We start from the raw sequence: 27978 nt of genomic DNA, 5'->3' as shown, positions 1-27978 counted from the left end.
GTAATCGACGGTAATACTCTGATTGACGGATAAGTAAGAAGAAACTAGGTTGCTATTGTACTAACAACCAAAACCAATTTAAAGAGTAAATGAATGAGCTCAAATTATTGGTCGATACATTGTACATTGTTCACTATCCAATCTAATCTAGGATAAATAGTTGCAGTGGTTGAAACAGCAGTGATAATTAATTGAATTTACAATTAATAAGGTTACAAGATATCTAATTCAAAAAAAAAAAAAAGGTTACAAGATATCTAATAATGTTATGGCTGAATCTTGATACTAGCTTGCAAACCAACTTGAACTTTGTTTGTAAAATGTGCTTCCAACCTGCAACCAAACAATTTTAACTTAGGTCCATAACAAAAGAGAAATATGTAGCCTACAACTTAGCATATGTTGCTGTGATCATGCCTGGTGGAACATTTGTAATAGATCGTCTCCGGGGAGTTATACGTGCGTGCGTTCGAGAACATTCTCCGAACATCTGCCACAAACATCTCGAAAGTCACATAATATTGCTCGGATTCCACCCGCTTTGACATTGTTTTTAAATCTACAGACCAAAAAATGCAGCATCAGCACTTGACAACACATGAAAGTTGAAACTTGTGCAAGGATGCAAGCTTATGGTCGAAGATGTGCAAGTGAGTTGTGAATAGTTAGAGCAGATTATTTGAAGAGAGCAAGTAATATTACCACCTATATTTCATCGAGAAAAGCTAGAACGCACTTAGGAGACAAAGCAGAATGCTCATAAGCCATAAACATATATACGAAGTATACCCATTGGATCCTTAATGATGTTGTAGTAATCAGGTACATCTCGTGCATCAACAGGTTCCTTAAATGGCCAAGCATCAGGATGATCATGCATCGCCTGCGCGAATAGATGACCGACCATCAACAGAATGGCACAAAATATAAGCAGGGAGTAGAAAACTAGTATGAATGCCATCAGGCAGAATAAATGAAAAACGAAAGCTTTGAAGCGATCCAGTTAATGTAGCATATAACATGTTTACTGAATGGACCCAACAAATGTAGAACATTTAATATAAAAGTAAATAGAATAAGATTTCTTTATGCATGAAATAACCATTATACAGCCATGTAGCAACTTGTTTAATCTTAGAAATAGTGGTAGAAAGCTGTTGAGTACAGATTATTTACAATCAAATTTTAAAATTTGAGCAGTCATGAGTAACAGAAACTCGTCAATGCTACATCTTTTTCACTTGGAACTACTAAAACCAGTCTGTTAGTATGGAAATTTAGCTAGTTAAACATGATCAAAAGTGGCTTACCTTAATAAGTGAGCGCATGAATGCAGTCAGTTGTTTCTGATGTGAGGTAATGTCTGTCGACAAGTTTACTTGTTTATTAAATTGAGAATGACCATATTGATCAGCGGTCCAGCCTGCCTCTCCTGTTTATATTAAATTGCAGGCAAGTCCAAAATTAGGTCATAAATAGAAAACCAACAGAGGAAGCAAATAACCAAAATTGAATAATTGATATGGAGGGCAAAGCATATCCTATGAGCTACCGATATGTGATATTTTAATAAAAGAATTATCATAAGATCTCCTCAAATAATATAACAAACTTCACTCGTCAGTTTCAAATACCCAAAGTGAAATACAGCGCTTACAGCCAGCTATGGCAACTCCACTGGCAGCAGGATTTTCTAGTAGCATTATGCAACTGAGGAAAATATTAAAATTGATCTGATGCCCTCAGCAGGTATATTATAATAGGAGAAGGTAACACATTTATCGTGGCAGTATTTTCTAAAGGAAATATAGGAAACTCAGCATTCTGAGCCCAACAGAACCGCATATTGTTATGAAACATACATAGAAAGATGCATATCCAACTAATGTAAAAGGTAACCGAAGAAATTGATTGCAGAAAAATTAAGAAAACATTCAATAATAATTAATGAGAGGGTATAGGGAGACTTACTCAAACCAGGTATGTCATCTTTGATTGCCCTTTTGGGAATCCCAGCCTCTTTCTGAAAAACAGTTTACATCAGAAAAAGAACTCGAGAACTAGATTCCATTATTACAATATAAGAGCAATACCATATTCCTAGTTCAAACCTAGTAGGAAGAAAGTGTAAATATAGAAACAGGCTTGCAAATTACTGATACTTGATTGGAACAAACTACAAGGCCGCAATGAACAATTTATTCTCTGCCCAGTCCTCAAGTTCCACTCATTTGATATCCGATGGAAATACTTTGATTGAAAGATTTTAAATAGCTAATTCATTAAATTACAAAACAGAACCAAGAGAAAGGGAATAGGTAATTTTATAGGCTGCATGGTTACCTACAAAGTAAGTTTGAACCATGAAAAAAGTATTTAGCTCATCTTTAGACTTCAACTGAAGTAAGGGATTGAAAAATACTTGGGGGCACCTAAATGATTCAATTTCCTTCTTCACATGTGAAAACTCATCATCATCAAAACAAACTGTCTTAAAATAAAAACATACAAAGGCACCAACAGCAACATTTTGATAGATAAGAGGAAAGAGGATATTAATATGTACCATCACTCTGCAGCAAAGAGCAAATAACTCCAATGAGTGCATTTACCTTCTGAAAATCAATGCCGGGGTATACAATGTGACAATTCGAGAGTTCCCTAATCTTTTCATCAATTGCCTAGCAATAAAAAAATATAAAATTGAAAAGTTGTTATTTTAGCATGTAGTGGCCGCACCAGTTAAAAGAAAAATGGATAATCTCCATCATATGTGAAATATTATTGGTTCTTGGAAGATCTTGACATGCTACATGATTTAGTCACTCCTAATCTAACAGCCGAAGAAATATCAACTGACAGAGCACTAAAATTGTCTTACTTGTCTCTGACGGCGTATCATTGTTGATAAATCAGTATATGGAAGCTTTGGATCAATGTGGCATTCCATAAGGATTCCTCCGTCATAATCTTTAATATAGCTGCAGGGAAAAAACCCAACTCCTATCCATTATTGAGTTGAAAAATTAAACTTCCGTCACATTTTAGCAGAGGAAATCGGCTGCCTCACCATAGATCATATCTTTATTGATGCTGGAAACAGATGTCTGACACATTTAGATACAAATGCAAACAAAACTCATGATACATGAAATAAAAGTTTGGGTTAAGATACAAATCCACCCCTAAACTAGACACCCTTAGGGCGTATACCTCCCCATTTTCGACCTTGGCCCAAATACACCCTTTAGAGTTCATAAAAAGGATGCATTTAAACCCATCAAGCTAACGGCCGTTTCTTGCCGTTAACTTGCTAGGTTTAAATGCACCCTTTTCATGGACTCTGGGGGTGTATTTGAGTCGAGGTCGAGAATGGAGGGTATACGCGCATGTTTAAGGGGCGAAATCCATAATTTAAATTATAAAAAAAAAGTTAACGGAGAGATAACGGCCGTTAACTCGCTGGGTTTAAATGTACCCTTTTTATGGACTTTGGGGGTGTATTTGGGCCAAGGTTGAGAATGGGGAGTGATACGCTCTAGGGGTGTCTACTTCAAGGGTGGATTTGTACCTTAACCCTAAAAGTTTCTCTAATAAATTTTGCCCAGCAGAATAAAATCGGTTTCACTGTAACAATCTACAAAGCAGCACAACTCAAAATATGTTGAAGTTGATTGAAACATACCCTTGCCATCGTTCTTTGTCCAAGTATATCTCTTTAGTGAAGCCCTAGAAAACAATATACAAGTCAGAAACTCTCATTAATGAAAGCATTCTATATATCAAAAGAAAAGTAAGAGGTGTCTAATTTCAATATCTTAAAGATAATGACTGCACTAAACAGAAGCAATTCCACTAGGAATGCTGCAGGGTGAAAGGCTGCAAATTAAGTCCAGAAATGTTATCTCCTAGCCCCACCCACTTGGCCCTCTCTTATTGACTCTAATAAGAATACAGCTCTGTACTAGCACCAAGCATACCTAGAAAATGACTTAACATGGACTAAGGATTAACAGCATAATCCTGATGAAATGAAGAGATTATTACAAGTTCCTAGTTTCTAACTAATTATAAAATGGTTCTTCACATTTCCTTGCCCCTCTGAGAAATAGGTATGCTATTGCTAAATCAACCCAACCAACCTATTATTGCATTGGAAGACAGAAACCCACGGAGCATTTCTCGCCTAGTGCCGACTTGGTGGTGGTTCACCAATAACCATCCACCGATTCAACCCAAAAAGGAGGTTCCATCCACATAACTTAGTCTGTGCTCATATTGTAGTTTAAAGATACCAGCCATCAGAAGAGAACCAGCACACAGTTCAGTGGAAGACTTTAAGAAGGTCAAGTTGATTAAGATTCGTCGAATCCTGAAAACCATCCATAATTTTATCTCCTTGAAAAGGAGTGGAGAGACTAGTAAAAAAATTTCAATCATATCTTTGATCCATCTAAAATGCAAAACCTTTACTTTCTCAGCTCCTTTAGCCCATCCCCAATATAAGCAGATCTTTAAAGACTCAAATGGTCAAAGAAAATAATGCACTAAGTTAAATTACACATGGAGCAGGAATGCATATCAACATCGTAACTAAACTGATTCTTTTAATTACTTATAATGATATGTGCTAAACATGCATGTGGTAAACTCACCTGCTTGACAAAGTAACCTACAGCATTGTTATCAGCATATGTGAGGAAATGTGTTAGACCATCCACGTCACGTGCGTGCTGCTTTAAGTGATTCATAAGTCGTGTGCCATAGCCTTTAACTTGTTCATCAGCTGCGATAGCACAAAAAGCTATCTCCCCAAAATTTTGGCTACACATGAAGTTGAGTGTGACAACACATCAAAGAATGCAGACTTAAATCAGCAAAAAGCATTACATATCCTTTAGAGGAAACAATGTTAAGATTTTTTAATTTCTTTTAGTCTATTTTGCTAATTGATAACATTAACATAGAATTTTTTTTGCCATGTCCACAACACAGCCGCTAAGTTATCAAGACATATAAATAGGTCATCTCATATACAAGAGAATATGGAAATCCAATACTAGTGAGTAATGATGCCAACATTGTCATAGGGAGTTATTAATGCAACAAAAAATCTCTTCCATAGTCTTTATACAAGATAAGTAAAACAAGACACTTGATAAACGGTACCTGATGTAAGGACGGTATGTAATACCACCAACAACCGTATTCCGTCTAATAACCATCACAGACTTGTGATTTCTGCAATAAAACCACAAGAAAAAATGAGATATTAAATTACTAAAAGAAGACTTTCAAGAAAACTGAGCAGCAGAGGATTCTGTAAAAAAATGATCAACGGATGAAACTAACTGGTCTTTCAAACACATGAAAAAGAAGCTAATTGAATAATTGCATATTATAAGCTTCACAGAAAAGGTTCAGAACCAGTGGCATGCCTGTCCATTAGGAGACGTACAATGTATTCTCTCGGCATATTAGGAAGTTGCCTAGCAAAGATGTTTTTCAATCCTATCAGCCTGTAAAAGTACACACACAAGGTTATTGAATCAAGCTATGATTTCCTTGTGAGAAAACACAAAACAATTCGAGTTTAGCAGATGCCACAACCTAAAGGAACATAGACCAAACGTTCAATTCCATGAAACGTAAACATAATAAGGTTTCTGAGAGAGAGAGATAGCAGAAGTAATTACCAGATCATGTGTTTATCAACACCATCATTGGACGCGCATACAAATTTGAGGCTTCCTGCTTCTTCCTAAAAATTTTGGGAAAATGTCACCCACATAAATTGCACACATGGTTTGGATGGGGAAGGGGGGTGCATGAAGAAATTAAAGAAGACCATCCATAAATAAGAAAAACATAAATTTAAAGTACGGACCAGGGTCCAATCTATCAAGAAAATCAGTAAAGTAGAGCATAATTGTGCTAACTCAAACTGTTGAAAGAATCAATATCCACGATCATCACTTTAAACTTAACTAACTCCCATAAGTAGCTTGCCCAGATCTCACGCAAATACAGATAGATGAGCATGCACTAAGGTAAATGTGATATAGAGACATGGGAGTAGGACTTAATAAAAGAAAGATTGCTAGAGTCGTTCAGATTGTATCAACAACAGCAACCGAACAGTTATGTCAATTTCTGACTTCTCTTCTTGATTTGACATAGATTGCGAGTGTTACCTAAGTAACTATTTTTCTCCGTGACTGTAAAAAGAAAAGATAGAGTTCAACTGATCGGAAAGGATGAATTTTTTATCATTCACTTCTCAGCAATGTAAAACCGACAACTATTGAGTCCTTATTCATTCACTACACCACCCATTTTCATTCCAAAACTAAAAGTAGAAGCATCCACTATCAATCTAATCCAATTTATCGAAATCTCTAAGTACCAGAGATAAATAAATGAAAGATATGAACTTTGAGAGATTGACTATGCTTACTTCTCTCTTCAAACTCTCCTCTCTTGCACTGTAAGCGCCGCTGGTCTGTATATTATCTGTAAAAATGCTCTTCACAGTATCCTCCTTCACAACAATGCCAGGAACCGACCCGTTTGCCCCCGTCGCCGCAGCAGCGCCTGAGATACTGTTGTTAATATTGCCCTCTTTCACAGCGTCGGAAGGCTCAACCTTCACCGAATTCTCAGCCTTGATCTTCGTGTTCCTCGCGGCGGGGCCGGCGGTGTTGCTGCTCTCCAGCCGAGAAGCGGTGAAATTGCGCATGGAGTTGTCGTACTCCTCCTCCTCCTCGTCGACGACCTCCTCCGACTCCTCGTCGGAGTCAGAGTCGGCGCCGCGGACGCTGTTGCTCTCCAGGTCGTCGTTCGACGTCAGCGGGCCGTCGCGCGTGTCGGAGAACGACGGCGGAAACGGCGGCGCGTGGTCTTCCGGCTGCAATTTGCGCTTGTGGATGGAAGAGGTGGCAGAAGCCGACGCGGAGTGGGATGGCGACGGAGACTGAGAGCTCCGTGAACGGACCGGCGCCGTCAAATGCGACGAATGCCCGTCCATTGCTGAATCTCGGCGTTATACAACCACAGTTGAGTTTTCGAATTGAATATTTTTCAAGAGAAAAGGGGGAAATTGGGAGAGATGAATCAAAATTGGATGTGTTCAATTCAATTTACCCTAACTATTTTATGATTGCTTTTTGCTACTTCGGTTAAATATTAGTATCTGGTTAAACTAAAGTACTGCAATGTTTTTCAATTTGGATCAGACATGATCACTTAATTGGGTCCCTTTAAACTCGAAATATTCCATAAGTTTTGTTTTTTGAAAATCCATATCCATCATCCTAGTGCTTATTATAAATAATCGTGTTGTACTTGTATGGAGATATTTATAGAATTAATGGATAATTTTAGTGATTTTGACAAATTTTGATGAATTGGTGAATTATATACTGGATTGTGCTTTGATTTTTGATGTACTCCATATGTTTGTTGAAATTGGTTAAACTGTTAGTTGGGCTAAAGCCCACTTATCTACATCTATATATTAACTTTATGAAAACCGAATTTTAACAGCAATTTTTTTAACGCCAAATTTCTCTCTTTTTTATTTTTTTATTTTTTATAGAAAAATCATTAAAAAATGATTAATAAAAAAATATCAAATATGCATCTTAAATTAAAGATCGAGACAAGATATTTAATTTGATATAAAAATACAAATAAATTTGAAATTTAAAAACTATGATCATTTTCCATATTTTCTCTCACATGACATACACGTTTTTCTTTTTCTTTTTCTGTCTTTTCTTATTACATTTTTTATTTATATTTTATGCTTTTTTATTTTTATGGTTTTAGTGTAATTAAAGTGTAGCAATTATATTGAGTTATTTTAAAACTCTTTAATCTTATATGTAAAACTTCTAAAGGAAAATTTATATTATTTTTAATATAAATTTGTGGATGAATAAATAGTTATATATATTAAAAATAAAATTATAAATATGATTTAGATTATTTGATTTTTATTTATGTTTATATACGAAGATTTTTTATCAATAATTCAAAAGCAATATATCCAATATCAAATCATCCTCTCTCTCTCAAGCCACAGATTGATATTTTGGCCTAAGTATTTCATCAATGGTTGAGATTTATTTTTCTGACTTTTTTGTTTTTATTATGAGTGTTTTTTAAGTCTTGATGCATCACTGTAAAGTTACTGATTCTTGATTACTAGAAAAACTGGAGCACACAGACAAATTATCAGTTCACTGTTGTTTGAGCACTTTCTTGTCATTTGACTCATTTTTAGTGCCTAAACCTGTATATATATATTCAGATTATTCCATCCTAATTTGCATCAAATTATCCACTTTTTGATCAATAATTCAAAAGCAATATATCAAATATCAATCCAAAATGAGGAACTTCACCCTAGGAGGACTTCTCCTTGTGCTGATCTTTCTTGCAGCATAGCCCTTCGCCGGAGATGAGTCGTGGCGGCCGGAAGAGAGAGTGTGAGAGAGAGATCGGTGTTGCTATGTGTGTGTGCGTTGTGAGGCAGAGAGAGAGACGAGAATTGAGGGGAGGGAGGCGCATTATGTGAAATGGTGCACTACAAGAAAAACTGTCGGACACCGACGGAATTAATTCCGTCACAGAATAACGACCGAATAACGACGGATTAACGATGGAAATACTCTTCTATACTTAGCGACGGATTTACCGACGAATTTAACGACGGGTGTTGCCGGGAATACTTCCCGCAAATTTACCGACGGAATTACCGACGGATCGCCGATGAAAAATCACAGACGGAATGTTCTCCGTCGTTATTCGCTTTTTTTTAATTTTCGCGATTTTAAAAATTACAGATAGCGACGGACTTAATTCCGTCGCTAAATATTGATTTAAATAACCGAAAATAATTCATTTAAAAATAACGACGGAATTAACGTCCGTCACTAAATAGCGACGGAAAATTCCGTCGCTATTCCGTCGTTGTGCCCTAAAAAAAATTAATTTGGCAGCGCCTCCTTCATTTTTCAACACAACTTTCACTTATATTTCTCAAAATTCCCAAATTTCCCCCCTCCGATTCCCCATTTCCGGCGACTCCATCACGCCCCGTGCTTCCACCGGCGACTCGTCCACGCCGCCGTTTCCGCCGCGCCGCTGCGCGCCCGGCGCCCCTGCTCGCCCCGCCCCGCGCCGCCCTGCGCCACTGCCTACTAATAATAGAGAATTGTGTTATATAAAGAAGGAGAGAAAACATTATTCATGCAATTAAATAATTTAATTTTTTAATATTATATATTATGAATTTTAATTTTAAAATTAATATTATTATTAATATATTTTATTAATTATAAAAAATAATTAAAAATATACTACATATAATATTATTTGAGATAGGTTCGGGGTGGGGATCTATATACCCGCCCTAGCCCTGAACCTAATTTGGGTTTAATTTTTTATACCCGTCTCTACCGCGATGCGACCCCCAATATAGGGTCGGGTATCCGTGGGTATAATTTCCATTCCTACTTCACCATTAACCTAGTAGGATTCAAGGGTTGTAAGCTCTTAACTAGGTCATTTAATAAATTATGGCATCTCTATCTCTATATTTAATTAGATGGTCCTTTGTATTTCATAAATGATTTGTTAATTAGTAGAATTTGATATGGTTAAAATGCATGCGTGCTTGATATGGCATATGATACTACTACATGTAGATTGTGTTCTCTATCTTAAAGGATTAGTTATTGATGGCTTAAGAAAAATAGGCTGCATCTTGTTTTGTTAATATTATGTAATTGACGAAGTTTAGTCTATATAGAAAGTGATGTCAAGTCTAGTCTACACATATCTAAGTAATTAATATGATATGAAATGCAAGTTCAGATTTAGTTACGTGAATTAATTAACTCACTCCTATTTTGTAAACCCTTATAAATATGGGCAACTAATTAAAATAACTTGATCGACATTTAATCTATTAAGGGCCAGTTTGATAACTAGTTGAGATAAAGATGGATAAATAAAACCTAGTTAAAATAATATAGATTGGGTAATATTAATAATGCATTTTAGTGTTTGATAGATCAAGATTAAAATCTTGATAACATGATTTACTTGTTTGATAGTTTAGATTAAAATTTAAATTAAATAGTGAAATTACTATTTTAACCTTATTTTAAATTAATTAAAAATTTTAAATTAAAAAAATGAAACACTATTTTGTTCAATAGAAAAAATTGAATCCCCCAATTTTGCTACAGATTTCTTTTATTTTGGTCTTCATCTTCAACCCCCCGTCCCCCACCTAATCGGCGCCGCCTCCCTCCCTCTAGCGCCGCCCGTCCCACCGCCAAAAGAATCGGCACAACATCGCTCCTCCCTCCAACACGCAGCGCCGCCACCCCCAACCCCCTTCGAAAAATTCACGTTTTCATTTTAACACCTCCCATCACCAACAACCCTACCGGCTCAGCGCCACCCATCTCCTTCACTCCAGCGCCGCCCCGCCCCCAAATTCATGTATCCCGTCCTCACGAGAAAACCACCATTATAGCCCCAATTGTTGATCTCAATATAACAAGAATCAATCAACTCCCCAATTATTGGTGTCAGTGCATCTGTGGGCTTGATGTTGAGTATTGCTATTGATGTTGTGTTCAAATGCCCTTATGAGCAGACATTTGTTTGCTGGTGCCAAAAAAAAACCACAGCTGCAAATGGACTCCAGATGGGGGAGATGAAGAAGTCAACACTAGAACCTTCGTATTTGTGTGGGACTAAAGGAAATGAAGAATCTTCCAAGGGCAAACTTGTAATCTTCAAAAATAATGAATGTCACTGTTGAGGGTGAGAAAACGTAACTGGGGGTGAGCGTGAGTTGTGGTTTCGAAGTGTAACAGTGATTTGGTGCGGGCCTTGGTCAATTTTCGGGCCGCAACTATTAATTAAGTCAGCTATCAAACACATGGATTACACGAGTTACCTATTTTAATCACGCAGTATATGCCCTATCAAACGCGCCCTAATCCTCATGTTACTCTCTAGGCTCAATCTCCCCTTGAGTTCTCAAATCCATCCTAATTTCATGTCAATCTTGTTATCAATAATAATAACCCTCATCATTTTCCTCTATATTTTCACCAAAAAGTCATCCCACATATTCTTAATAGATTTCTCATGCTACAAACATCCAGAAAGCCAAAAATGCAGCCAACAAACTCTGCTGGATCGAGCCAAGAAACAAGGAATATTCTCAAACGACTCACTGAGTTTCATGGCTAAAGGAATGCGCACCAGCGGCATTGGCGATTCAACCTATGTTCCCCAAAATATACTAAGTGTTCCTCCAAATCTCAGCATCGAAGCAGTGAGAAATGAATCAGAAATGGTGATTTTTGGAGCTATAGATTCATTGCTGGCGAAGACGAAGGTGGAATGGAGTGAGATAGGAATATTGATAGTGAATTGCACGGTGTTTAATCCAATCCCTTGTCTCTCTTCCATCATAGTCAATCACTATAAAGTGAGACAAGATATTTGCAGCTATAATCTCACTGGCATGGGATGCAGTTCTAGTCTCCTCGCTACCGGCCTTGCAAACCAGCTACTTCAGGTATCTATCTCATAATTAAAATATTAAGCTTAATCATTTCAGATATCACGAATTAAAATTTTAAACTAGTTACTGTAATTATTGTGTTTTTAGTGTTTCTGCAGATATATATGGTTATATATATATTTTTTTTGATCGGTCAAAGTCATGTTAGATGTTAGTAGTTAGTTCCCCATCCACTCCAAGAACCACCTATCATTAATTTAGTAATAAAGTTTTAATCATATCATTTAATTTAGTAATAAAGTTTTAATCATATCATTTAATTAGTCAACGAAAGAAATATTCGAAATAGTACCAAATATCGATCGGGAAAAAAAGTTAATTGAATCTATTATAACTTGTTGTTTAATTTGGATAATGTGTTACCTTTACTTGAGGGTAATTCAATCACTTAATTTGTCAACCCTCAAAATAAAGGAAAAACAAAAGAAAGAAAATCATTTACTAATCTCAATTTGTTAACCCTCGAACTAATGGAGAAACAAATAAAAGAAAATAATTTACTAATATTAGTAAATTATTTTCTTTTGGTTGAAAAAGCAAACTTAGTTGTATGGCGGTTCTTCCGTCAAAAAAAGGGCTATGCGCGGTTCTTCCAAATTTCTCAACGGTCAACTCTCATATGTTGCAACAGCAACGGTACATCTATCTTAACTAAATTTTAATTAAAATTTAATAGTTTTAGTTAAATATAAAAAATCTCGATGATCGAAAATTTGAAAATAATTATTCATTCTCATTTTATTAAAGGATTTTCATTTCAATCTACATTTTTTTTTGAGGAAACATTTCAATTAATCAACTGGCTATGTGTATATTTATAAAAGAGTGGATTTTTAAAATGACCACTTTCATATTGTAAAATTAAAAATTGTCCACTAAGATAAAAATATTAAAAAATGGCTACTGTTACCAAAATACCCTTCCACATTAAAAATTAAAAAAATGGCCACTTTACATCATCCCTTTAAAAAATCCCGCAATTCACAACCAGTGTGAATTCACAACCAAAATTTTTTGGTTGTGAATTCACACTGGTTGTGAATTGAGAATTTACAACCAGTCGAATTCACAACCAGAATTTTTTGTTTGTGAATTCACAGCCAAAATTTAATTCACAACCAGTCGAATTCACAACCAAAAATTAATTCACAACTAGAATTTTTTGGTTGTGAATTCACAACAAATGAATTCACAACCAAAATTTAATTCACAGCCAGATTTATGTTGGTTGTGAATTCACAATCAGTCGAATTCACAGCCTGAATTTAATTCACAACTATAATTTATTTTGGTTGTTAATTCAAGTAGTTGTGAATTTGAGTTTTTAAAGTTTGAATTCACAATTAAAACTGTAATTTATTTTGATTGTGAATTTATAGATTTGGTTGTAAATTTAAAAATATTAAGTTGTGAATTCATCGAGCTAGTTGTAAGTTCAAGAACATTAAGTTGTGAATTCATCGACCTGGTTGTGAATTCTTAAATCTAATTGTGAATTCATAAATGTATTCTTAAATCTAGTTGTGAATTCATAAATGTGGTCGTGAATTCAAGAACATTAAATTGTGAATTCATAAATTTGGTTGTAAATTTAAGAACATTAAAAAAATTGTTGTACAACACCAAAATACAACAACTCAATCTACCATCAAAATACATCAATTCCTCTAAATCAACAATCAAAATACAAGAAAATATTATTCGAATCAATTCAATCTACAATTAAAATACAACAATTCATTCGAATCAACAATCTCAACATTCAATCTCCGAATCAACAATCTCAACAGATCTTAGAACGAAAATGATTAGCAGACGTATCAGATCTAAACTTTTTTTCAAGGAATTAAAACAAAAATCCCCAAAATTACTCAGATATGGAACTAGGGTTTTTTTTGCCTGGGAAAAAGCACAGCCTCTGAGCACGCTGCACTGCGCCTTTCCGCGCGCTCGCCGCTCCTCCGCTGGCCACTGCACTGCGCCTTTCGAGCTCGAACTCATCGTCTCCGCCGGCCAGGCACTCGGCGATGGTCCCCCTGCAGCCGGATCTCATTGCCGACATCATCCATCCCGCGGCGGAGCAGCGGTGTTGGCTGAAATCGAAGGAAGCTGGCGGCGACTGTTGCAGCGTAGAGGGAGAGATGATCGAGCAGTCTGTCGTCGGAGGAGGTGGCGCTACGGCGATTCGAAGTTGGAGGAGGCGACGGACGCAAAATCGAGCTCCAAAATGTCCAGATCTGTCTGTTGCAGCGTAGAGGGAGAGAGAGATCGAGCAGTCTGTCGTCGGAGGAGGTGGCGCTACGGCGATTCGAAGTTGGAGGAGGCGGCGGATGCAAAATCGAGCTCCAAAATGTCCAGATCTGTCGACGGCAACAAGAGAGAAAGCCGACGGCAGCAGCAGCGAGGGGATCGGTGACACGGCGTTGGAGGTGGCACGACGGCGGACGATTTAAAGAGAGAGAGAGACCTGGAACCCCGGCGGTGCCACGACCACAAGCCACCACCGTCGGGATTAGATGCGCCGCCAGAATCTGCATGGGCGGCGTCGTTTTCGGCGCTGCTATGGGCGGAGACGATGAGGCTGGGGCGGCGGCGCTTCGCCGGAGGAGAGAAAGAAGGAGGGAGGGAGGTAGGGGGAGAGAGAGAGAGCGAGAGAAGTGAGAGAGCGCAGAGAGAGAGAGCACGCTAGAGAGAGAAACAAATTTAGTGTAGTTGATTTTTTAATTTTTAAGGGAGGGTAATTCTGTCTTTTTGCTCAAAAACTGGCCATTTTTTTATATTTTTATTTCATAGGCTAGATTTTAATTTTACAATATGAAAGTGGACATTTTATATATTAACTCTTTATAAAATAATCCAATACAATTTGATCCCTTCCTTCTCCAACAGGTGCGCCAAAATAGTTGTGCGCTTGTGGTAAGCACCGAGAACACTAGTAGCAGCGTCTACACCGGCACAGATCTCTCCAAGCTCCAACTCAACTGCGTATTCCGCCCCGGAGCCTCCGCCGTTATCTTCTCCAACAAACCCTCCCACCGCCGCCGCTCAAACTACCGGCTGCTGCACACACTCCACACTCACGCGGCCAGCTCCGACGTCGCCTACGGCTGCATTTACCAGGAAGAAGATTCGGCCGGAATCACCGGCATAACAGTAACCAAAGATCTGTTACTCGCAGCCACTTCCACCATGGAACAACACCTTCAAGCATTAGGGATTCTCATCCTTCCGCTCTCCGAGAAACTTCCCATCGCCAGAAACCACATCATCCGGCGTCTCCGCCCGGGAGAAATTGAGCCGTACGTCCCCAAATTCAACCGATGCGCCGACCACTTTCTTCCGCACGTCGGCGCAAAGCCGGTGCAGGACGCAATCCAGAAGAAGCTGAGGTTCGACGACGGTGATATGGAGGCTTCTAGAATGACTCTGCACAGATTTGGGAATACTTCGAATTCTTCGATTTGGTATGAGCTGGCGTATGCGGAAGCTAAGGGTCGGGTCAGGAAGGGCGACCGGGTCTGGCAGGTTGCGTACGGGTCGGGTTTCAAGTGTAGCAGCATGATATTACGTGCGTTGAGGGATGTAGAGGGTGATGAGATGAATCCATGGATGAGTAGTGATATTAAAGATGCTTCTTGTCTTGTGGATTTGGATACATGTGCTCCATATCCTTACTTGTTTGAAGCTCCAAAACTCTAGTGTTGTATTCTTGTGATTATAAAAATAGCCACTTTGCTATTTAAAGATCAAAATACATACCTTGGTATTAAAGCATTTTTTTTAGTTACAACTCACACTCATACTCGTGCACATTAGAGACTCGAACCCTTGATCACGTACACTTCATCCTAAAAAAAGTATCATATGCGATGGAAATGCTCTTCTCTCGAGCCGATAATAAATATAGGTGTTTAGAGTACTACTAGAAAAAGCGGTCCTAATGACTAAAAAAACGATTGCAAAACTTGAGAAATCAGTCGTTAACAACCCTAATTAACGACCGGCTTAATGACCGTTTCGTGGTGTTGTTGTTTGGATGGTCATTTTTGCTCATAACTAGTGTTGTTGTTTGGAACTTTGGATGGTCATTTTTGCTCATAACTAGTGTTTTTCTTTTGCTATTGTTACAATTAATGACTGTTTAACGATTGTTTTTACGGTCTTTAAATTTAAAATTTGGTTTGATTTTTACGGACACCATCAAAGCTACTAACGATCGTAAAACGATTATTATCTAACGTTGCGTACGAAATGGTATTTATCTAAAGACCGTCTTTCTGCCGTCCATCACCTCGATTTAACAATTGTTTTATTTCTGCCACCATTCCGCATTCTTTTAAGAATTTATTTACCCAACCAAAAAAAATTGAAAGTCGTTGTATGTAGGCTAGTAGGAACTATTTAAAGCCAAATTTCTCAAGTTTGAGTCCACCATCATATCTTAATTTTTTAAAGTATTAATTATTTATCCAAAACATATACTCCCTCCGTCCCAGGCCAATAGGCCCAGTTGATTTCGGCACGGAGATTAAGAAAGTCACTTTTTGGTAGGTAAATGGTGTGGTCCACCAACAATTAATGTTTTAAGTGTTCTCTTATTTTCCTTAATCACATTTGTTCGATTAAGAAAGTCACTTTTTGGTAGGTAAATGGTGTGGTCCACCAACAATTAATGTTTTAAGTGTTCTCTTATTTTCCTTAATCACATTTGTTCAATTAATCAAACTGAGAAATGCTTCACAGAACCCTAAATCAAACTTTCGAATCTGCAAATTCAGCAAGAATAAAAATGAAACAATCAGCAATCAAAAATCAAAACAATCAGAGAACTGAGAAAATCAAAACAATCAGCAACAATCAAAAATCAAACAATCAGCAACAATCGAAATTCAGCAACAATCAAAATGCTTCAATTAACCGAATCTGCAAATGAAGAACCCTAAATCAAGAACTGAGAAGAGGAGAGGGGGCGGTGGAGACGGAGAACGGCGGTGGAGACGGAGAACGGCGGCGGTGGGGGCTCCGTGTGGCCGGAGCTCTGTAGAGTCAGTGGCGCCGCTCGTTGTTGAGAGAGAGAGAAGGGGGAGGGGGCGGCGGTGACGGAAGAGCGGCGAAGACCGGAAGACCGCAGAGAGCGGAAGATGAGAGGGGGCGGGGGCACCGTGGCGTTGAACGAAGGAGTCAGCGGCGGCGCTCGTCGTTGAGAGAAGGGGGAGGTGGAGCTTTGATTTTCGCCTCTTCCTCCGCACCGGTCACCGCCGCTTCGTCTTCTTCCGCGACCACCGGCTCCGGTAACGAAGGTCTCCGACACGTCTACAGCACCGACACGTCTTCTTCCACTTCGTCTTCAGATCTGCAAATCAAAAACCCTAGGTTGATTTTGATTTTAATTTTGATTTTAGATCTAGGGGAAGAGGTTGAGAAGAAATGAGGGAGAAGAAGATACGCCGGCCTCGCCGCGCCGGAGGCGGCGAGAGCCGGCGACATTCGCCGGAGAGCAACAGAGAGTGAGAGACGCAGAGAGATGGAATGAAAGAAGGGAGAGAGCAGAGATGAAGAAGAAAAGAAAAGTGGGCTGGGACGCAGAGAGAGAGAGAGAGAGGGAATGAAATTAGGGTGTATATCCTCTTTAATTATGTAGCTAATTATTTTAATTACAACCCTAATTATTTCCATTTTAAGACTGAGCCTATTGGGCTGGGACGTCTCGAAAAGGAAAACGAGCCTATTGGGCTGGGACGGAGGGAGTATGTGAAAGCCGTTGGCACACGTTCACCATCTATCTAAGTAGAATTCAATGGATCTAAGCTCTTAGTTAGGTCATTTAATAAATTACGACCTATCTATCTCTATATTTTATTAGATGGTCCTTCTGTATTTCATAAATGGTTTGTTAGAATTTGATATTGTTAAAATGAACGCGTCCTTGGAAATAAAGGCAGCGATGAGTACACGTTCACCATCTTGTTTTGTTATATTATGTAATTGACAAATATTAGTCTAGATAGAAGTAATGTCACATATACACATACATACAAGCACGTAATATGATATGAAATACTGTAATTATGCAGGGTCGGATTTAATTAACACGTGAATTAACTAACTCCTATTTTGAACCCTTATAAATATGGGCAACTAATTAAAATAACTTGATCGAACAACAACATTCGATCAATTAATCTCTCATGATGTTACTCTCTAGGCTCAATTTCCCCTTGAGTTCTCAAATCCATCCTAATTTCATGTCCATCTTGTTATCAATAATAGCCCTCGTCATTTTCCTCTATATTTTCACCAAAAAGTCATCCCACATATTCTTAGTAGATTTCTCATGCTACAAAACCTCCAGAAAGCCAAAAATGCAGCCAACAAACTCTGCTGGATCGAGCAAAGAAACAAGGAATATTCTCAAACGACTCACTGAGTTTCATGGCTAAAGCAATGTGTGTCAATATGGCATTGGCGATTCAACCTATGTTCCCGAAAATATACTTAAGTGTTCCTCCAAATCTCAGCATTGAAGTAGCGAGAAATGAATCAGGAATTGAGTGAGATATAGGAATATTGATAGTGAATTGCACATTGTTCAATCCAACCCCTTCTATCTCTACCATCATAGTAAATCACTATAAACTGAGACAAGATATTTGGTGGACGTTGTCTACCACCAAATAATTCCTGCAATCAGCTAAGAATTAGAATAGTATAGCAACAAGTAGGGTCGAACCACAAAGAACGGGTAAAAGCATTCAATTTCTTAAAGATCTAATTTGGTGTAGCCACCACACCTTAATTTTGGAGAGAAATACTAAACTAAGAAAACAAATAAATCAAATAAACAATTACTAGAAATCTATCAAAGAAAGGTAACTCGGCTCGAATAAATCCATACTAATTTAATAACTCTGTTCATTGACGCAAAGATAAATTAATCCCTATTAACCAACCAGTTATAGGATACCGAACGTACCCCAATTTCTACTTACTGTGTCAATAGACAGCTGGAGACGCCAGACCTGCCTATTCCACTTATTAAAATAAATTTAATATTCTAATAGCATTAAGATGAAGGAACCTGATTTAAACAAACTACCCAAAAACGCATGTAATAATTCGTCTACCAATTTATTCTTACTAGTCAGCCTTATTCCAACAATTACGGATTAGAGGAACCAATTGACTTTAATCCAATTATCTAAGTTGATCAGGCTTAAATAATCGGAATTGACTTTAAACACAAGGAATAAATCGAAATCAATATAAATCAATTATATATACAATTAGGTCTCACATATATTAAGTCAGTACTTCATTATTCTTGCCGAATTAAGAAATTAGCTAGTCATAATTAAACTAGAAATAATCAAATAAATAAAAACAAACATAATTGAAAATCTATAGAACTGAAAATAAAATAGAAATCGTCACCGAAAATCAAAGCTTTCCGGATCAAACAAAAGTACGAACTCAAAAGAATGACTAATGAAAAATACTAAATATGTTCTGCTCTCGTCTATCTCCAATTACCAAAGCTAACTCACTACCGCCTACTTAAAGTCCACCAACGAAAATTGCTAGGTCAGTTTACAATTCCTAATAGCCCATTAATTCTAATGGGCTTACAAAGCTATTGATAAATAAATAAAGTAAAAAATATTACTCCCTCCGTCCACGAATTAAAGCCCCATTTGAGGGTGGGCACAGAGACTAAGAAAACTGAAAAATGTGTTGTGGATGAGATATAATGATAGTTGACTAAAGTGATAAAGTAGTTGACTAAAGTGTTAAAGGTGTTGTGTGGTGGGTCCACTAGTGATAAAGTGTAATAAATATAGAATATAAAAATGATAAAGTTGTTATAAGATGAGTCCATTAGTGGCAAAAAGTAGTAAATATAGGAAAAGAAGAAGAGTAAAAAGGTACATAAAGCACAATAGGGCTTTAATTGGTGGATAAAAATTTAAGTGCAAGTAGAGCTTTAATACTCTCTCCGTCCCACGAATCTTGACACGTTTTCTTTTTTGGGCCATCCCACGAATTTTGACACATTTTCAAATAAAGTAATAATTATTACTTTCTCTTTCCTATTTTATCACTTTTATTACCTTATCTTTTATATTTTATCATTTTTATATTTTATTATCTACACACTTAAAACACTAATCTACAACTCCTTAATTTCCGTGCCGAAACCAAACGTGTTAAGATTCGTGGAACGGAGGGAGTAACTTCTAAATTATTTTTCACTTCTAGCATCTTTTCGGTTCTTCATAAATTGCATCAAATATCGCTTTTCTCCATCATTCTTTTATTCGACTTCATCGACATCAAATTCTTCAAATCCTGCACAAAAAATCACCTAAGTGTGAATATTAAATTCAATTAAAACACAAAATATATAATCCATTAATAATGTGAACAACTAAAACACACACATCAATATTTGCAGTTACAATCTCACTGGCATGGAATGCAGTTCTAGTCTCCTCGCTACTGGCCTTGCAAAACAGCTACTTCATGTATCTATCTCATAATCAAAATGTTAAGCATAATTATTTCATATATCGCAAATTAAAATTTTATGTAATCCTTAAGTTTTTAGTACTTCTGCATATATATATATATATATATATATATATATATATATATATATATATATATATATATATATAGAGGGAATGGTTCAAATGAGATCCCTTATATATGATGATCTTAGATTGATTTGTATGTATTGATTTAATGTATCCTATGACTAATATATATATTTAGCTAGAGAGGGGAAAATTTTACCCGAGTTCAAATCTTAGAGGAAGCGAAAATTTTATTTATTTTTAAATATCTTTATTCAACAATATATACAACTTATTCATTATTATATATTGACTTATTCATTAGTCTCACATCTCACATAAATTAGCAATCTCACTATAACTATATATGCATCTTTTAATGATGGAAGGCACTTATTTATGATCGAAGGGAGTGTACAATAGGTATCCGAATGTTATATATAAAAATTAAACAATGCAAATATTAATTATTATTATTATTATCTAGCAATTATATATATGTTCCAAGCATATATATATAAACATCATTTGCCTCCTTCCAAGATAGGAGGTGAGCAAACAATACAATATATAACCATTGCGCTTCAGCCTTCAGTATTATAGTGAGAATAAAATAAATGAGCAGAGTTATGGAGATACAAAGAAGAAAGGATCTTGAGCAGAGTTATCCAAATCCACGGGATAAGCATGAATGTCAGTCATCCATGGATTCATGTCATCAGCCTCCACGTCTCTCAAGGCGCGCAAAATCACGCTGCTACACTTGAAACCCGACCCGAATGCCATCTGCCAGACCCATTCGCCCTTCTTCACCCGACCCTTTGCTTCCGCATACGCCAGTTGGTACCAAATAGAAGAACTCGAAGTATTCCCAAATCTGTGCAGAGTCATTCTAGAAGCTTCCATTTCCTCACCCCCAAACCCTAGCTTCTTCTGCAGCGTGTCGAGCACGCGCTTCCCCCCGACATGCGGAAGAAAATGCTCCACACATCGGTTGAATTTGGGGATGTACGGCTCGATTTCCCCCCGCCAGAGACGACGGATTATGAGATTCTTGGCCACGAGAAGTTGCTCGGAGAGAGGGAGGATCAGAAACCCTAATTTTCTTAGGTTTTGTTCGATGGTGGAAGTGGCTGCGATCAAGAGGTTTCTAGTTATTGTTATGCCTGTGATTAGGGATGTAAACGAACCGAATCGAATCGAATATCATTGGATTCGATTCATATTCGTAAAAGTAATTGCATATTCGAATCGATATTCGAATATCTTTTGAATCATATTTTACTATTCGTATTCGATTCGTATACTAATTCGCGAATACTCGAATCGAATCGAATATTCGTTTAATTTTTTTACAAGTGTATGTTATACAATTTAAATCGAATATTTTTTTTCTCTAAAATTTCTACTATTTAGTTTAATTCGAATATATCCAATTCACGATTTTAATAAAGAAAAATTCTAAAATAATATTTCAAATAATATGGAGATCACGTACATTACATTTACTTAAAAATTCAATAATATATGCTAAAAATATATTCTTATGTTTCAAAATCCAACTCCCAAATTATAATACAAACCTAATATTCAAAAGTTTCGATAGCATAAGTAAGCATCTAAATAAAACAAGCATCAATAAGAACTCTTATATAACACTTCAATAAATAGAAGTACGTCATAGCACTTCAATTAACTATAATTATGTGAATAAATAAAGCAAGCATGTGAATGCTATCAGCAATGCTATTATTGTAAAGTATTTTTTATTTATTTTACTTTAAATCTATTTTATTATTTATTTTTTAGTGTGTGTGTGTGTGTGTATATATATATATATTTATTTATTTATCGAATATTTTCGAATACCGAATCGAATATCGTGATTCTCGAATCGTATTCGATAACTAAACGAATCGCAAAAAGTATTTGTATTCGTATTCGAATCATAAAATTTCGTATTCGAATATCAAAAATTCGAATCGAATACCGGATCGAACCAAAATTATTTGATTCATTTACATCCCTACCTGTGATTGCATTGGAATCTTCTTCTCTGAATATGCATTTGTAAGCGACGTCGGAGCCGGCCGTGTGAGTGTGAACTGAGTGGAGGAGCTCTTAGTTTGAGCGGGGGCGGTGAGAGGGTTTGTTGGAGAAGAGAACCGCAGAGCCGTCGGAGTGGAATAGGCAGTTGAGTATGAGCTTGGAGGGATCTTTGCCGTCGTAGACGCCGCTCGTGAGGTTTTCGGTGCTCACCATCAACGCACAAGTATTTTGGTGCACCTGTTATATTATTAGAGAAGAAAGCTACAAATTAAGTTGTTAATGATTTGAAGGAGATCAGAATTCAGACACTAACCTCAAGTAACTGCTTTGCGAGGCCGGCGGCGCGAAGACTAGCACTACATCCCATGCCAGTCAGATTGTAGCTGCAAATATCTTGCCTCACTTTATAGTGATTCACTATGATGGAAGAGAGACAAGGGATTGGATTAAACACTGTGCAATTCACTATCAATATTCCTATCTCGCTCCATTCCACCTTCGTCTTTGCCAGCAACGAATCTATAGCTCCAAAAATCACCACTTCTGATTCATTTCTCGCTGCTTCGATGCTGAGATTTGGAGGATCACTTTGTATGTTCTCGGGAATGTAGGCTGAATCGCCAACGCCGGTCGCGGGCAAGATTTTAGCCATGATACTCAGTGCGTCGTCTGTGAATATTCCTTGTTTCTTGGCTCGATTCAGCAGAGTTTGTTGGCTGCATTTTTGGCTCTCTGGAGGTTTGGAGCATGAGAAATCTACTAAGAATATGTGGGGGGACTTTTTGGTCAAAATACAGAGGAAAATGAAGGATAATATTATTAGAAATATTGAGATGAAAGTAGTAGTGTGGCTGGGATGGATATTGTTGTTGATAATACTGGAGATGAATGGGAGCGTTGAAACTAACATGATTTTGATGGATGATGTTCAAATTGGAGCGTTGAAACTAACATGATTGTGATGGATGATGTTCAAATTGGTCTTCTTGATTGTGGTATATATATAAGTGGGGGAGTGCTATAGGGTATAAACACTTTTCAACATATAATTAATTAAAATGTATGAATTTTATGTACGTAGCATGCGTTTGAATTCTTTGTGTAAATGTCTGAATTGCAAAAAATAAAATTTTCGCTATCTATGATATTCGAACTCATGACCATAAATTCATCCAATAAGGTGATCAATCAATCATCGAGATTTTAATAATTTAAGGGCTACAAATGTTGAGTAAAAATTTAAAGTGCCCACTTCCTTATCTTTTTTTGTAAAAATGTCCTCTCTTATTATACAAAGCATTCTATGCCCTATTCTTTAAGTACCCTTTGATTTGATAGGTTTGCTTGATTTTTTGTGAAAGTCTTACACATTTGACCGATTTGACAACTATCAATCATAAAAGTCAACGATTTGACAGCTATCAGTCAAGAGTACATATGACCGGTGGGTGGCTAGATGATGTGTCCGACCGGGCGGACACATGTTTTCACCGGGCGGACACATGATTTTATCGGTCGGACACATGTCTGACCGATAAAATCATGTGTCCGGCCGTTATAAAATCATGTGTCCGGCTGGTGAAAACATGTGTCCGCCGGGCCGGACACATGTTCTAGCCACCCACCGATCATATGTACTCTTGACTGATAGCTGTCAAATCGTTGACTTTTATGACCGATGGCTGTCAAATCGGTCAAATGTGTAAGAGTTTCATAAAAAACCAAGCAAACCCATCAACATCAAAGGGTAAATTAGGCACTTCACATATTTAAGGTATAGAATGCTTTCTATTAGATTCACCTTTCTATTAGATTCACAGCCACCGATCCACGCTTACTTTTCACTGAACTTTTCCTGCATAACATTGCCCTTGCGAGAGAATGATGGAAATGTGAGAGAGAAGTGAAAATGATGGAATTGATTCAAATTTGGAAGAGTTAATGAGAGAAGAAATCACATTAGATACCTACAATACCAGGCAAAATGGAGTGGAGAGAGGTGAGGAAGAGGGAGGTGAGGAGGAGAGGGGTAGTTTCTTCCCGTCCCGAGAGCAATCCGGTGAGGCAACGATACTTACCAAACCCTAGGATCCTGAAACCACCGAGAGCAGCTGATAAGCAGGGCTTGGCAAAAAGATGGCTAAATAGTGAAGAAAAGAAGAAGCTGATCGACGCAGAGGGGATCTCGACGTTCTTTTTCAATAATATCCCAGAAGATTGTAGTCACGACTTTCTGCTGCGAAAATTTGGAGAAGTTCTGAAGCCGGTGGATGTTTTTTGCCCGAGAAAAAAAGATTTAAAAGGAAAACCTTTTGGTTTTGTTCGATTCCGAGACGTCGAGGATAGGGAAAAATTGTTGGGGGATCTTAACAAGCTGTGGATTGGTAGTTACAAACTGAGAGTCTTATTCCCTAAGTTTGATAGAGACAGAGGGTCTCACAAGGTCAAGGAGACTGTTGCATGCAGCAGACAAGATATGCCGAGAGCAGTCCCACATGAAACAAGGTTGGTGGGAATGTCTTTCAAAGATGTTTTGACAGGTAAAAAGGGCGAGATGCAGATTATTGAGGAAGAGCTGCAATTTCAACCTTTGCCGTCTAAGAAGGAGTGGATCGACGGGGCATTTACTGGATTCATCAAGTCCACTTTTCTGTGGGAAGAGATAAAGGAGAAGATTAATTGCGAATGCGCAGGTAAACTCAAGGTGACTTCGTTGGGCCGGAACTTGGTGCTCATACAAAGTACTTGCGAGAGTTCTACGGCTGCTGCCATGGAGGAGCTTGACGAATGGCGCTCCTTCTGGTTCCAATGGTTTAGGGAGTGGAAGTACTTTGACGTCTGTCAAAATCGTGTGGTGTGGACGAAATGGAGTGGCATTCCCCTTCATGCTTGGTGCCCTCGCTTTTTCGACGTCGCGTGTGCTAAGTTTGCGAGGGTACTAAAAGTTGATGATGACACAAAAAACAGACAACAACTTGATGCGGCGTTTGTCCAGGTTTCCACAGGTTTGAGAGCCATTGACAGAATTCTGGCGTGTCGAATCGAGGGGGCGAGTTTCCATATTCGGATTGAAGAAGTGCAGGAGGATTGTGTTCCGGGAAGGCTCAAGATGATCGGAAGTGGTGAGTTGGAATCAGAATCTGAGTCGGAGTGGTCGTGGGAGGATGGGTCGCAGGCGCCGGCATACGCGATTATTGGGAGTGATGAGGAATGCGCCAATCAAGAATGCGACGTCTCAGTTACCCAGGTAAACCCTTCGGTTTCTGGTCTCAATGTCGTTGGGGATGTTAGACTCGAGGTTCCAGATGAAGAGTTTGCGGCCGCACAAAATTCAAGGCTGATTCCCGAGAATGGTTCAAATTGTGGGCCAGAAGCTGTCTTCGGTTTTTCTGGGCCTGATAAAGGTGGATTGGGCCCAGTTTTACCTTTGCCTCAAAAGTTCTGTTCAGGGGCCGAAGCCCATTCTTTCCACAATGGATCTTTGATGCTGATCCAATCCGAGAAGTCAAGAAAGGAGACGCCTCTTCAGATTCGGGGGCAAATTTCGCCGAGTACCAACGACTCAATCTCCCCTTCCTTCGACAACTCTCAACAGCCCGCCAGAGATTGGGAGAAGGGATCTTCGAGGTCTGACCCTGGATCCAGCAGCAGAGACGTTCAATGTGGGAGGGCGGCTGGAGATGTCGTGCCAAACCTCCCTGTGACGGAAGAATGTTCGAGAGGAAACTTGGAGGTTGGCGATGTAATTGTGCAGGAGACGTGTGGGGAAAGGGTTGGTGGGGACCGTAGGAGAATGAGTGAAGGGTGTACTAAAGCTCAACAGAAAGTGGAGGAAAGGAATCGAACCAAAGGAGGAAAGAAAAAACAGAGGGCTGCGTCGAGAAAGGAGGAAAAACAACGATGGGGGGTCTTTATCTCCCAAATCGACTCCGTTGATCAGAACGAAAAGGGTGAAGATGAGAGGTTTTAAGGGGATTCCTGGTGGATCCAAAGAAGGGGAGTCTGAAGATAAGAGAGCGGAGGGCTTGAGAATTTGGCAACTTGGAAAGGATTTAGGGCTCACAAGCGAATTGCGAGACGATGAAGTTGCTGAGCAGATTGTTTCCCATGGAAACGTTCGTCTAGAGGCACATAGGCTGGGAGATGACTTACAGAGTTATCAATGAATATCAGTTCATACAATATTAGGGGGCTTGGGAGTCTTGCAAAACAAAAAGACATTGGAGAACTGATCAAAGTCCAGAAACTTGACTTTTGCTGCATTCAGGAATCAAAAATGGAGAAGCTTGCGGAATCCATTTGTAAATCGTGGTGGGGGACGACAAATTTTGATGTGGCAGTTAGAGGCTCTGAGGGCAGGTCTGGCAGAATTATCAGCACTTGGAACAGAGAGGCTTTCGAGGCGTCGAGTAAATGGGATGTCTCCGGTGCGGTGGTGGTTAACGGCCGGTGGAAACAAGGTAATTTTGACTGCTGTTTTGTGAATGTGTATGCTCCAGCGGGTTATGCAGATAAAATTAGATTGTGGGATGTTCTGGGTTCTATTGTTGAGCAAAACAAGGGAAGTTGCGTTTGTGTAATGGGGGATTTCAATGCCGTGCAAAGACCCAGTGAAAGGGCAGGGAGAGGGGAGTCCTCCGGGTCCGCTGATGTTAGAAATTTCGACGGCTTCATCCGGAGTAGCGGGCTGTCGGAAATCAGAATGCAAGGGAGAAAATATACCTGGTATCAACCGAATGGAGATTGCAAAAGCAAACTTGATCGGTTCCTTGTGAATGACATGTGGATGAATGTTTGGGAGGCGACGAGCTGTCGAGGTCTCCCGAGAACGATGTCGGACCACTGCCCCATTCTTCTCACCACAAGATCCGAAGATTGGGGACCGAAACCTTTTCGTTTTTTCAATGCTTGGATTTCCCATCCGGAGTTTGAACAGTTGGTGAGGAAAGTGTGGGAGGGGACGAAAGTTGAAGGCTGGAGGTGCTTTGCGGTCAAGGAAAAACTCAAGAATCTCAAAGGGGCCTTGAAGGATTGGAATAAATCCTCCTTTGGTTTTGTGGATCATAAAATTCAGATGCTGAAGGATGAACTCTTAGAGTTGGATTCAAAAGATGATAACAGAGGGCTGGGCGAGACTGAAGTTATTCGAATAAATGAAGTTAAGGCAAAGCTCATCTTGCAAACTAAGGAGAAATACAGTATTTTGCAGCAAAAGGCCAAATGCAGATGGCTCTTGGACGGCGATGGTAATTCAAAATTATTTCACCGTGCCATCTTGGGTCGAAGAAAGAGGAACGCCATCTCTGGGTTATCCTTTGATAGCAGGTGGGTCTCGGACCCAAAGGAGGTCAAAGCCAAAGTCAAAGAGCATTTCGAATCTTTCTTCAGGAAAAAACAGAGGCAGCTTCCGATTTTTCCCAGTAATTTCGTGAGTAAAAAGCTGTCTGATGAAGAGAAAAATAGGTTGATTCAGGAATTCAAGGAGGATGAGATCAAGGAAGCGATTTGGAGTTGTGAAGGAAGCAAAAGCCTTGGCCCGGATGGTTTCAATTTCTCCTTCTGGAAATCGGCGTGGTCCACGGTGAAGGATGATCTGATCCAGGTGTTTAGGGAATTTCATTCAAATGGAAAGTTACCAAGAGGTAGCAACTCTTCGTTCATCGTGTTGTTACCAAAGTCTGAAGGAGCTGGGAAACTGGAAGAGTTTAGGCCTATTTCTCTTATCAGCAGCCTCTACAA

General features: G+C 38.5%; 2 protein-coding genes and 1 pseudogene across 3 annotated transcripts; 1 reads left to right on the top strand and 2 right to left on the bottom strand.

Moving 5' to 3' along the window:
• Positions 1 to 34: 34 nt before the first annotated feature.
• On the bottom strand, positions 35 to 7296 carry LOC130999516 (histone acetyltransferase GCN5). Of its 2 annotated transcripts, XM_057925060.1 has the most exons (13): positions 6458 to 7296; positions 5697 to 5761; positions 5439 to 5519; positions 5170 to 5241; positions 4656 to 4824; positions 3686 to 3729; positions 2882 to 2981; positions 2613 to 2681; positions 1972 to 2023; positions 1311 to 1432; positions 790 to 883; positions 418 to 559; positions 35 to 333 (listed from the first exon to the last, which is right to left on the bottom strand). In XM_057925060.1, exons 1-13 carry the CDS (start codon positions 7025 to 7027, stop codon positions 267 to 269), a joined length of 1647 nt encoding a protein of 548 aa, XP_057781043.1. In that variant the 5' UTR covers positions 7028 to 7296; the 3' UTR covers positions 35 to 266. The 2 variants fall into 2 exon arrangements, 1 of the variants encoding a protein (XP_057781043.1); XR_009093533.1 differs by lacking the exon at positions 35 to 333 and having other exon boundaries at positions 421 to 559; positions 703 to 883; positions 6458 to 7224.
• Positions 7297 to 11027: 3731 nt separating this feature from the next.
• Positions 11028 to 15469, top strand: LOC130999506 (3-ketoacyl-CoA synthase 11-like). Its single transcript, XM_057925048.1, has 2 exons — positions 11028 to 11611; positions 14507 to 15469. The coding sequence occupies exons 1-2, from the start codon at positions 11030 to 11032 to the stop codon at positions 15314 to 15316; spliced, it is 1392 nt and encodes a 463-aa protein (XP_057781031.1). The 5' UTR covers positions 11028 to 11029; the 3' UTR covers positions 15317 to 15469.
• Positions 15470 to 20709: 5240 nt separating this feature from the next.
• Positions 20710 to 23163, bottom strand: LOC130999497 (3-ketoacyl-CoA synthase 11-like; annotated as a pseudogene).
• Between the last annotated feature and the right edge of the window lie 4815 nt (positions 23164 to 27978).

The sequence above is a fragment of the Salvia miltiorrhiza genome, chromosome 1, assembly GCF_028751815.1.
Source record: "Salvia miltiorrhiza cultivar Shanhuang (shh) chromosome 1, IMPLAD_Smil_shh, whole genome shotgun sequence".
Lineage (NCBI taxonomy): Eukaryota > Viridiplantae > Streptophyta > Magnoliopsida > Lamiales > Lamiaceae > Salvia > Salvia miltiorrhiza.
Note: the sequence above shows the minus strand (reverse complement) of the source record. Positions and strands in the feature narration are given on the sequence as shown.

What these genes read in the sequence shown, in the direction of transcription:
- LOC130999516 (XM_057925060.1), bottom strand. Translation starts at nt 7,027, where the DNA reads ATGGACGGGCATTCGTCGCATTTGACGGCGCCGGTCCGTTCACGGAGC. An exon ending in TAGGTTACTTTGTCAAGCAG is followed by an intron (nt 3,730 to 4,655) that starts GTGAGTTTACCA and finishes ATTGTTTTCTAG; the next exon opens with GGCTTCACTAAAGAGATATA. An exon ending in CCGGCATTGATTTTCAGAAG is followed by an intron (nt 2,024 to 2,612) that starts GTAAATGCACTC and finishes ACTGTTTTTCAG; the next exon opens with AAAGAGGCTGGGATTCCCAA.
- LOC130999506 (XM_057925048.1), top strand. Translation starts at nt 11,030, where the DNA reads ATGTTACTCTCTAGGCTCAATCTCCCCTTGAGTTCTCAAATCCATCCT. An exon ending in TTGCAAACCAGCTACTTCAG is followed by an intron (nt 11,612 to 14,506) that starts GTATCTATCTCA and finishes CTTCTCCAACAG; the next exon opens with GTGCGCCAAAATAGTTGTGC.